This window comes from Sabethes cyaneus, chromosome 2 (assembly GCF_943734655.1).
Source record: "Sabethes cyaneus chromosome 2, idSabCyanKW18_F2, whole genome shotgun sequence".
NCBI classification, from domain to species: Eukaryota; Metazoa; Arthropoda; class Insecta; order Diptera; family Culicidae; genus Sabethes; species Sabethes cyaneus.
The window spans coordinates 182,987,529-183,000,333 of record NC_071354.1 but is presented as its reverse complement, the minus strand read 5'-3'; the positions used below and the strand labels follow the sequence as shown (position 1 = coordinate 183,000,333).

The following is a 12,805-nucleotide window of genomic DNA, read 5'->3' as shown; positions in this document are numbered from 1 at the left end:
AACTTATCTTGTATTTCAATGCAAATTGCAAAATTGTACACACATTCATGCACACATACATAGACACATACGCATACGCATACATACGTACATACGCACATACGTTGAATACAATCGACCCTTCATTGATATATTTGGTTTTACACGTTTTGAGTTATTTAACATACGGTGCTTAAATGTTTAAGTTTGACCATCTTTTGAATGAATCGTACGATTTTCAATAACTTGGTTTCGTTTGAAAGATCTGAATGATAATTTCCAAATTATAATAAATTCTAGGATGTTTGTCATTTAATTAATGCAAACATGTTACAAAAATATGTTTTAAATGCAGTAGAAAGGCTAGGTGACACCGTTGGGTGGATTAATTCGCGTTTTTTCACATTTTTTATGTAACTTTGAAATCACCAGCCCAATCGTCATAAAATTGGAGGTTATAGCTTTTAACCGGTTTCCTTTCATTTGCAATCAATTCCGTTCAAATCGGTTGAGGGACCGCTAAGAAAATAAAGTCTCCTATTTTTCGTATTTTTATACATAACTTTTGAACTACAAGTCCGACCAATATGAAATATAATAGCTATAGAATATTTAATAGAATATTTCACCGAAAAAGCACAATATCTCGGAAAATTTAGAACATAGCGTATAACGAAGTTCCACTAAAACGTGGATTTTAGTAAGCAAAATAACTTTCTAGAACACTATGAATACGGGGATTAATCACTTGATGGTTCCTGTCAAATTAAGGTATCTTTTATACCAAGATATATTGCTAAATACTCCAAGACTCCACTTAATTTCACGCGATCAAGTATTTCGCTGTTTGAACCACTGCACAGTGGTTTAAAAAGCGAAAAACGCGAACCTGGCGATATTTCATCACGGCAGCGAAACGAGTGCTCCAGCTCCAACACACGCTCAGCATACTTTCCTTTCCTCAGCAGCCGATGAACACGACCGGCCGTGCTAATAATGCTAATGAGGGATAATTCTAGTCGTTTTGTTGCCGTGAATTCTATCACGACAGCCAGCTCCAGCTTCAACAGTTTTCTTTCCTCAGCAGCCGATGAATACTGACCGGGAACTGCAGACGTGCACGACTCGAGCGTGACTTTCACTTGCCCTTGATGCATTCAGACATGCCAGTAAGATGTTGACAGTAGCTCAGCTAGCATTTGAATAATGCCGTTCGCCGGCTTACCTTGTATTATGTACCAGAGCAAGCGATAAGAATCGGTCCCACCTATTTTTCATGGCCCTTCATTCTATCAAGTGCGTTAAATAGAATAGAGCATTTCATTTTCAGTCTGAACAAAAGAGCAAAGTTACCAGTGAGCCGTTCGCCTTTTGCTGCTAAAGAAAAATTACGTTACGTATTATTACTGTAGCATTGGTGATGGATAAATTTGTGTTGCTAAAGAAAACTGAGTGAAAAGCCCCAAGTTCCAAGTTTCCTAGGTTTCATCAATTACCGAAAACCGTTCTTTGAACAGCAAACAAATTTTTATATGAAGATGCAAAAGATGTTACTAAAACTATTTCATTTTATTAAACCCATGGTTTTATGCAGTTTGACGCTTGAGCGAATACATTTACATGAAGCTGGTTTATTTCTTGGCAGCTTCGGTACCTTCCGAGACGACCAACTTAACCATCAACGTTAATCAACGTAGCAGGGGCGGACTGGCCCACAGGGCAACCGGGCAAAAGCCGGTGGGCCCCAGTAAAAATTTCGTCGTTACACAAAATGAGATTTTCTAAAATTTTTATTCCAGTTAAACTCTCTACGACTCACGAATGCTCAATTGCTGGGGCCCCATGATTCATGAAATCAAGCGATTTGATGATTGAAAATTCAGCTTCAAATGGGACTGTTGGGGCCCCGAACTTTAAACCAAAATTTCTATTTCAATTAAACTTTTTCTACGACTCACGAATGTTCAATTGCTGGGGCCTCATGATTCATGAAATCATTTAAGTTGAGCTGTTGGGGTCAAAGTACCGAAAATATTACCAGCTTCAATTCTGAGTATTTTTAGGCTAGAAAGACTATAATTCCCTTTAAAATGAATTGTTTTAGTATTAAGATTTTTAGTGTAAAATGTGAAATTGAAAACTATCGTTTGTATTTTTTTTGTCATCAACGGCCTATATAGCCTCTTGATGCGCTGATGGCCGACCAATAAAAATAAATAATAATAAATTCTGAGTATTCAAAAGTAGAATTAGTATTTCATCCGCAGTCATTTGACTACTCATAAATATTGAATTGTCGGCTCCATACTTAGTTTACTTCAGTGGGATCTATCAGTGCGATGTCTACTCCGAATTCTACGGCCTCTACTTGATTCTCTGCTTAACATAATTTTGGCTACTCTTTCGTCGAGCATTCTCGACGCATATTTGCATTCAACAGCATATTTGCATTTCTAATATAGCTCGTGGTTCATGCGTCTGCGCTACACTCCATTTTGGATTTTGCAAAATTTTACGCTAAAACCCCAAGCATTCGTCGATCAGCTTCTTTTAGCGTCCATGATTCATGTTCGTAAAAAGCCACCGAGAGAATTAGTGTTCTCTAGAGCGTCAGTTTTATGTGATTTTGCAAGCTACGGGACTTCAGCTACAAAATGTAATACCTGCGTAAAGGCCAATTCGCAGATGCAATTAATAGTCGTTTTATTTTGCGAACATCGTTGCCACATGTCACGAGCATACCAAAATATATTCAGTTCCTCTTCGGCGCCAACACCATTTGGATTTCCACACCATGTGCTTCGTTTTGGCGGTGTTAATGGTAAGTTCCAATTTCTTAATATATGACCTAAAGGATTCTTACCCTGGTCTACTTTTGATTTCGGTGATATCGACGTAATCCGCAAAATCAAAAAGCACGTGAGGTCGTATCTGCTATTCTGACTCATAATTTTTAGTCATCCAGCGTCACACGAATCAACGTAACTAGTTCTATGAGAAAACCATGTCCTAGCGTTAACTGTCACAGCTTATTTCGATTGACTGAATCGTATGCCGCTTTGAAATCCATAAAAATATGATGTGTCTGCAAGTTGTACTCCCGGAACTCGTCAGTTACTAGACGCTGGGTAAATATCTGATCCATCGTGAAGCGACCCTCATGAAAACCAGCTTGGTACTCCCCGACGAAGAACTCCGCCGACGAAGAACGGTCTCAGTCTAAAACACAGGATAGGGAGAGCACCTATCACCTATGGCAAGATTCTTGCACCTGGCCGTTTTGTAGAAACTCCGTTTGCCGTTGCTGGCGAACCTCTCCTCTGGACTAGCGGGCACGTGCTCTTCGTACTGGCGTTTTTAGACGGTGAGTTCTTTTTTCCGCAGCTCTACCAGGATGAACCAAAAAGATTCGCACAGAGTCTCTGGGATTCCTCCCATTGGAATCGTGTGAAAAAATTCTGCACAGGATTCGCACAGAATACCTTGCTTATAGAAGCAGGATTCTTATAGGAGAATCCAAGAGCTGAATCTCAGGGATAACTATAACTCGGCACGGGAATCGTCTGCACTATGAACTGTTCTGTTCTGACGTGTAGACGCAGTAAGCTACTCATATATATTGAACTGTTGACATCCTATCATTTATAAAATCAGCTTATTTGATACTTGCAATTTTGCATGTAATTGGAAATTATTCCAATCAATCACAAAGCGACAATTTCTAGTACGACCGAGTTAGAGTTATTTTGAATTTTTCAATGACGCGCATTGAAAATCAAAAGTTTTCTATATTTTCAATATTTTCCAAATCGATTTTCCGGTCAATTGGTGTAAATATCAAGATATTGAAATCTATTGAAAATTGACTGAATTATAAGCCGAAGTGTGAAAACGCGTTTCTACTTTGATGACGTCGTTTCCAACAACCAACAATTTTTCAATAGTTCAACATCAAGAATCCATACTTTTCTTCATTTGAATCAATTCTTAGAAGATTTTCCGATCGATTGGTGTAAAATATTAAAAATCGATCGGAAAATCGCTGAGCTATTAGCGCTCAAAACTTATCATTTTTTGTGACGCTCTCATTTTTCGATTTTTTGGAATGACACCCTATCTCAAAACTTGCCGTAAGACGTAGTCCTACGTCAAAACGTAAATAACATGCTATACTATGTATAGCAAAGTTGTTGTATGTCATCAAAAGCAACTTTTGGCATGAATGATTTTTTGATTAATCCACCTAAAAAGGAGATATAAAATTTCATTTTTTCAAAGATTTGATAAAACAATATGGTTTCTTCGGCAAACTTGCAGAAAATAAAATTTGAAAAATCTTTGCCGAAGACACTTTGGCTCTATCTCTTCAAATAAACGATCTGCATCTTGATGGGATTTTGAAGGCCTGCTATGTTCTAGAGACTTGTCTATTTTTTCAAAACACTTCGTTTTGTCATATTATCATTACAATATTTTGATGCTTCATGTTAGTAGTAGTTAGTGACTTTTTTGCTAAAAAATAGTACTTTTTCGTGCCACAATATTTCCGAAAGTGGCCAATAGTTGTAGAAAACATAATAATCATTTGAAAGATTAACATTTTGGTTTCCACACTCAGGTATATTCATTAGTATCCCTTGGTTAGTTTGGAACTAAAACCTCTCTCAAAAATTGTAATTTACAACCTTCCATCGAATGTATTCTTTAATTCTGGCAACCCAGGACTGCTCGACATAATTACATACTATTTTGAATCACTCTTTCTAAAGTGTTCGCGAGTGAGGCAGATGAAAAAGAGATCTATCCATAGTGCTAGCACTCTTTTTCATCGTGATGTTAAAGTGTTTCGCAAAAGTGTGTGCGCAAAAGAGTGAATAAAAGTATCATGTTTCTCGTTCTTGCATAAAAGTAATGAAATACAAAATTTGGCATTTAGATTACTTGCTTACGTTAACTTTGTTGCGGTACGCCTTGTTCTCCTTCTTGTATTACTCCAGTTCAATTATATAGTAAAGTAAAAAATTATACGATTGGAATATTAGTATGGCAAACGTAAGTTTTACGATAACAAGCGCTGAGACAGATTTTTCGGGTCGTGGTTTTTGGGTGAAAATGGGATCTAATGGGTGTTCAGGAACGATTGTGTTTTTTGGCGTAATGCGATGATGCTCTATCCGGCCAAAACACGTATTGTTCATCTGCATGATGTTTTTATAGAAACGGGATCCAAAATTTTCTTCAAACATTCGTCTGATGCATCTTGATTGATAGCCAAACCATGAGGATTGTTGTTGAAGAAACGAGAAAGAGAACGATGTCCTTCTGCGTCCATAATTTTGGCTGATCTTCCACTATCTTGCTTGCGATATGGTAAACATTCGAAGCCGCAACATATTCGCTTTTTAAATGTTGTACCGTAAACTATTTGCCGAGATTTCTGTGGCAGTTCGTAGAAGTGTACAACGTGCTCTCGAAATGGTTCTTGTTTCGACGGCATTTTAATCAAAACAAGGCAAGCTTAAACAAAACAAAAAATATTGACAAAAAGAGGAGAGAGAGAGAGCGAACACATACATACTCTCATTTTCCTCTGAGGTCGTTTGCTGTGGGGTATAGGGACCTCAAAAAAATTCCAAAATTTTAGTTGTCACCCGTTATTATTCTGGTACACATTGTCATTTTGTCGCAAATCTGGGTACTTTTAGCTAACCGTCAGTTTTGCTTGGACAAATGCCAGTCAAGTTTCACTAAATTTCGCAAAATGTAAAAACGCTTAAAAAGTCAATTGTTTAGGAAAATCCATCTAAATTTCCCAGAAGTGATAATGTAACAGAATTACTATCCACAATTCAAAAATTAGAATATTGCATCTTACAGAACAAACACCGCAGTTAGATTGCAAAAACTGTAAATGTTGCAACGAACCAATTTCAAACCGATGAACCACTCACTCAGCGAAATCGTTGTCTTCTTTTTCGCTTCGTATGACGTTAAAAACTGCGCTGATATAACATTAAAACGCACTTTTACCGCACCTTGAACCTTCTCCACTGTGAATCCATTGAAAAGCACTCTTTTCACTGGCAAGCGACCAAATGCCATATTGAGGCGAAGGATCTTCTGCTTTTTGGAGGATATCCTACCGTCGTCGGTTTGCCTAAGCGATAAATAAATTTCCCCTAAGTTTCTTATTGAAAACACCTAAAACGGTCACAGTGGCCAATTGGAGCCAACCGTTTGATAGTTTTACAGCTCAGATGCTTTTAGTGAGTTGAACAGTTCAATCGAATAACGGCGAGAATGGGATGAACGCCATAGGAACGTTTGGATGCGATGTTTGCTCAGCTGTAGAAAAGTAGGTAAGGAAATTTTCTGGTTGCACCGAAAAGCTCCGCAGATTGTTTGCAGTTCGTCTTATTCCGGTATGCCTGGCCGTTGCTCGTTGCGGTAAACGGCCAATTTTCGGTGCAATTTTGAATGCTTCGGTTCGTAGTACGCTTTTAAAATATTTACATTTGATCTAGTGAAATCCTTCAAGGAGAAAATTTTCATAATCGAAAGTTAAATATTTCCCTTCCGTAGATATCGATCTCTGTATTTCGACAGTAGGAGGACTGTATTTGGATGGACAATATTTTTGTTATTCAACCATTGTTAACAACCGCCGATAGCAATGTTTGCTAACTAAATAACATAATCAATAAAAAAAGTTCAACTGCTTCGCCCGATAAAGTTTTGTGCGTATTATATGATATGCATAAATTCGATCAAGCAGGTGCACTGTCAACAACACAAAAGTGTGCTTTCATTTCAATCGCAAAATAGGCGCGTGATATTTCTTTCTTCTCGCTTCAATGGATGCCTGCGAACATTTTTCATGTTTTAACGAACAAAAATGGGTTCCACATGGAATCGAAGAATTTGTATTGCCTATTCGAAATAGATTTCGCATTTCCGACGTAGAAAATTAGGGATCATTTTTCACGGAACCGTACCGTTTCGAGCAGCACGGGCGTGGATGTGGGTAGGCGGAAGCCTGCCTGAGGCCATCAAAATCATGTTCATCGGCTATTAATGATAGTACTATTTCATCGCTTTTCTTTCATTTCTCTTTCTTTCTTCTTTTTTTTCTCGCCCGCACAGGATCTTCAAGTTTGCCGCACCCGAGGTTCAATCGTCGGAGCATCTGCTGCACGCATCCGTTCTCTCGATGGTGGAATTCGACGACGACATTTTTGCCGCCGGAAATTGCTTTGACTGGAATCAGCATCCGGCGAAGAAGGGTTTGTTCTGTCCGTTCGCTTACCGGCTGCCCCCGCCCGACCAGGGTGCCTCGCTGGCGAAGGACCTCGCCGCCGAGTACCACTATTTGGGAAACACGTCCGAATGGTTTTTTCTCGCCCGGAAGAATGCCGAAAAGGTTATAGCGCGCGACGAGCAATACATCAAATGTGAGTAATAGCCAGCGGAAAGATATGAGCTTATTCGATTGCCGTTGCCCAGTCGGTTGTGTGTGTGATGAACGGAGAAGGATACGGTTGACCGGTGATATTCTTCTGACCATTCCGCATCACTAAGCAGACGGGCTCGGGATATTTATCCTAATAGTTACAGTTGGATGTTTGTTTTGGCACACAAGTTTCGGTATCGTATATTGCTGACGGATATATGGAAATTAGACATGTGTTTGTTTTTCCATCGGGGTTAACTGAAACGTGTTGTCAAAGTTTAGACAACCGTAACATTAACCATCGGAATAACAAATCTTTTAAAGAAGTATTGTTTGTATTGATTTGGATCCTCGCAGGGATAAATTTGGGTCAATCTATAGCACGGTTTTGCCGGCTCGGCTACGGGCTATTGACGAATAATGGGAAACATTTAGTATATCCGGGGAAATCCTTTATAGCTGATGAATGTTGTTCAAAGCTGAAGCAATACTGAAATTTAAAAGTCTTACTAGGTTGGTGAATCTTTAATTTTAAAAATCTACAGTGGCTTACAACCATCGGTTACATGAATAAACCATTTCACCTGGCTGGCTTGAGAATTAAACATCAAAGAAGAATATTTTTGTTACCACGCTTCAATGTAAATTAGCGTATAACATCGGGAAACAATTGTCAAATGTAAATGAGTTTGACTGTGTCTACATGCACTGAAAAAAATTCCTTCAAAAACAACAATTGCACTGCGGAATGTAAAAAAATGCTGGAAAAATTTTCATTCGTAAGACAATTTTGTTGCAATCAGCGTAATGACAACAGAACGCTTAAGTTTTTATCCAAATTTCACGCTGTCTTTTATTCCAAATCGTTCAAGTTTGTACAGATTATCTTCTATTGTTTTAACCATTAAATAACATCCTCTTTATGTGGGAACATCAGAACAAAATATTATTGCTAACTTTGCTTTATTGGATTCAAATTTTGTACTCGGATTAGTAAAGTTAGATGGAAATCTGCGTAGGCCATTTTGTCCCGAGTTTTCGTCTGCGACGGACGTATTTTATTTATTATACTGTCTTCGATTAGCAACGTACAGACTGAATACCTTAAATTAAGCTTAGTTATTCGACTTTAGCAGTCTCAAAATAATATCAAAACGATGGTTTGTTGTAAGTCCGACGTTTCGGTCCTTTTCAAAGGAACATGTCAACATTGACAACATGTAACATAGAAAATTTTACTCACATAAATAACGTTTTTCATTGGTTGTGACAAAGTGACAAAATCCCCCACCCCAACAGGTCGCAGACGATATTTACGCAAGAACGACTATTAATCCTAGACCTAGTTGATACAGCTGCGCTACACCTGTAGTGATCCGTTATAATATAATTCTATATGTATGCGTATGTTGCCATTTTATTGAAAAAGTAGTGAATGTATTGTGTTGTGGCACGGGTGTGCTACTGATAAAATGGAATTGAATTGGTAAAATGTCTTTAACGTAGGGGCAGGCTTCTGCCATGCTCTACAAAAAATCCCAATTCTCGGCGTTTTATTAGCAAAGCGCAGAAGACGAATCGATTTGCTCTCTTTCAGCCGGATGTTACCTTCTCCGGCGCGACGAGTTTTGTTTTGACGTAGGAATACGTCTTTGTTTACTAAACTGGGACTGGGTAGCGCTTTACGCACGAATATAGAAATGTAACGTTTGAATGAAAGATTTCATTTCTCCATATTTCTAGAAATTTCTCCGTAACTCTAGAGCTAATCAAGTAAATGAAACCAAATTTGGCATGTGGGGGTTTTTAGAGGTGAGAATTTTTTCTATGGTATACTGAGACCCTTCTCTTTCTAAGAGGTGGGCTCCCATACAAATGAAATACAAATTTTGGCCTTCAGGTTCTAGGTCTTAACTTCATGACGAACCTTATCGTTTTCCTTTACCCGAGGCAGGAAATCTTCACGGCAACGGGATGGGTTGACGTGTTCCACACGGACGTTGATGCGCTTGGCAAGAGTCTTGCCCCGAACGCGTTTGTTAACAATCACACCCAGCGCGTGTTTGGTTACGTTTTACACTCAGCCAGTTTTGCCATGGATCGCCTTGTAGGGCATGCCTTTGTGAACAGCATCATGTCCCTTAATATCCACATAGTCGCCGGTTTTGTATACCTTAAGGTAAGTAGACAGCGGGATGGTTCCGTGCATGCGGAAGAGACGAGAGAACATGTCCCTCGTACCACGACGATAACTTTTCGAGTTGGTCATTTTGTTCGTTCAGATAGTAAAAACAGAAGAAAAACCCGATTTAATCCACCTAGTGGTGAAAGGAACCTTTGTTATACGGTCTTACTTGCTATTTGAGATAGAAATCGACACGTCTTCGGAACATAATTCATCTATTGGTTATCGTTGCGTAGTGCGTTGGTTTACATAAAATTTTTGAAAATTGAAAAAGTTTACAAAATTTGAACAAAATAGGAACACTTTTAAATTTTGATAGATCCTTTTTTCATGAAATTGCTGAGTAAGGATAAGTAAGTTGTTATTAATCTGAGTAAGTGCAAATAAAAGTAAGTTGTAAGAGGAAATCTTATCCTTTAGCATATACATAGTCTAGTAAAGGTCTAGTTTATAGGTTTTTGAACTATGCATAGTTTCCTGTAATGCCATTCTATTTGAATCACATCAATAGAGTTTTCTTGAATAATCTTCATCAATTTTTATTAACTCACGCTGTTGTATTTTATACAACACGTGCAGGTTTTTTAACGCCATATTGTTATAAAGTTACAAATCGTTGTTTAACTAACGTATATTCTTCAACAAACTTATTGTGAGCAAAATATCATAATTATTCAATGCATTAATAATTTAAATTGTTGGGAAAATTTATGCAGAAAAACTATCAGCAAATGTAAAATGTTTAAAATGTATCCGTCTGCTGGTAGTCGAGTAATTAGAAGTCAAAATTAGGGTATTCTTTATAATCAAAGTTCTACAGTTCCTAAACAAGCAAACATACAGGTATACTATTTTCAGCAAAGTTGTGTATTTTTACTATTTGTATAATTTTGTAGTACATGAAAAAGTCATACAATAATTACAAAAAGAGCAAAAATAGAAAAACTGATTTTACAAATTCATAAATAATAAATAAGATATTTCTATCTTCGCTAAAGAGATAGAAGGTTACTGTCTTTAGCAAAATTTCTTGTAATAATATGCTCTATAACTTTGCAGAATACATCAATGTGTTATATTGACACCGAAGAAAAATATTTTTTTTATTTTACTTTTAGGGGGATTAATAAAAATTTAAATTCCACCAGACGAAAGAGCTTTCAATTTCAAGAAACTCTTCCAAAGGTTCGATAAACCTAAAACCAAGTTTTCCCAGTCAAAACTCTAGTGCACACGTTTTCTTTGGTTTGGGGCTATTGTGCGCGCGAGTAACTGTGTTACAAAAGTTGGCGCGAGTGTTCGACGGTTAATATATTTTAACCGGTAAAACCAATTCTTATGAAATTTTGCATATATATTCGTAGTGTCAAAACCTCTCGTTTCATATTAAAATAATTGAAATTAGGTAAATTATCTTGGTTAAAATCATTATAAACTATTGTTAATTTTGGTGGGGTGTATACGGTTGCTCATAACTTTCAAATTAAACGTCCAATCAAAAAACCATTCAATAGTGATCTATTAGGATATATTATCTTTCGAATGAGACTAATAGCGCATAAATCGGTTTGGCCATCTCTAAGAAACAGGCGATAATTATTACCTTGTCAAAACAGGTTTTTTAAGGCTAACTTTTAAACTACTTGTTTGTTTTCAATTAAAAATTCCTGAACAATTTACGTTTAATAAGAGCTTTCATTTGATACTAAGATCGATGAAATCGGTCATGTAGTTTCGAAGAAACCCGTGTCACGTATTTTTCACATTTTTGCTTATAACTTTTAAACGAAACGTCGTATCACGAAGCAACTCAATAGTGATCTACTAGACAATAACACCTTTCAAACAAAAGTAATAGCGAACCATTCGGTTCAGCCATCTTTGAGAAACAGGCGATAGAAAAAATCATTACATACATACACACACACACACACACACAGACATTGCTCAAATCGTCGAACCCTATCGATTGGTATATGTGACTTGGCCCTCCGGGCCTCGGATCAATTTCGTGTTTTTCGACCAATTTTTAAACCTTTGTTATAGTATAACAAAGGTAAAAAAGGATAAAGGCCTAGACACAATGCATACGGATTTTACTACGTTGCGGAAATTTGACAGAAAACCCATGGAAAAACTGTCAAATTGCCGCAACGTAGTAAAATCCGTATGCATTGTGTCTGGGCCTTAAGGATCCAAATGCGTGCGATTTAAATCTACAAATCGAATGCATGTTATGATCTTTATGAGCGATGATTCGAAAAGCATAAACTTTTCTCTTCCGCTGGGTTCCCGATACAACGTTCATATTTTATTTTGTTGAAAGGCAGAAGGAGAAGTTTGTTCGTTTATGTGCTCTCAATACGTCATTAGCTAGTTTCTACTAGCTTATAGGATCACAATATTCAGGTGGGTACCTTTTTAGCGGGCACATTTTGACCGGTAGTCCTCGACGGACTTGAGACAGTAACTTTACTTACGGAGGACATACGTGCACATTCGTGCAGCCGTATTTGAACGAAAGGTATTGTGAACTATTTTTGGTGGAGTACAAACGGGAAGCGGAGAGTGGCGGAGGCGTATGAATCACGAGCTACAGGCACTGCTTGGAGAGATTCCCATCGTACACCTGGCGAAAGTTGGCAAATTACCTCGCAAGGATGCCGCACGACTGTGCAGTGAAATCCGTTCTCTTCAAGAACCCCACCGGCACCAGGAATAGAGGGGCCCAACGTGCTAGATGGCTTAACCAGGTTGAAGCCGACTTGCATGTGTCGAGAAGCGCAACGAATTGGCGACGAGTACAATGGAGAGGAATTCTTGATTCTTGAATTCTTGAAAGCCGGGTGTATTTAGATTATTTAGAACTGCCGATAGGATATATGCTAATATCTCTGGATGTCACCTCACTTTTCACATCAATTCCCAAACCACTAGTTATACACGATATTATCAATAACTGGACAAGCATCGACAAACATACAGACATAAACCTAGATCTAATAGTCGAATATTGCATAGATTCAAGCTATTTCAAGTACAACAACCAGCACTATCAACAGTTAGATGGCACCGCCATGGGCAATCCTCTCTCTCCAGCATTAGCAGACCTAGTAATGGAAAACTTGCTAGATTCAGTCTGCCGTTTACTTGATTTCAAACCACCATTCATACGAAAATATGTAGATGAT

At 37.9% G+C, this 12,805-nt stretch overlaps 1 protein-coding gene across 1 annotated transcript in view; it reads left to right on the top strand.

The window, feature by feature from the left end:
* LOC128736421 (uncharacterized) overlaps positions 1–12,805 on the top strand; it is a 242,718-nt gene that overhangs the window by 35,735 nt on the left and 194,178 nt on the right. The window contains exon 2 of the mRNA XM_053830904.1: positions 7,123–7,430. Within this exon, the coding sequence (XP_053686879.1) occupies positions 7,123–7,430 (308 nt within the window). The remainder of the gene's footprint in view (positions 1–7,122; positions 7,431–12,805) is intronic.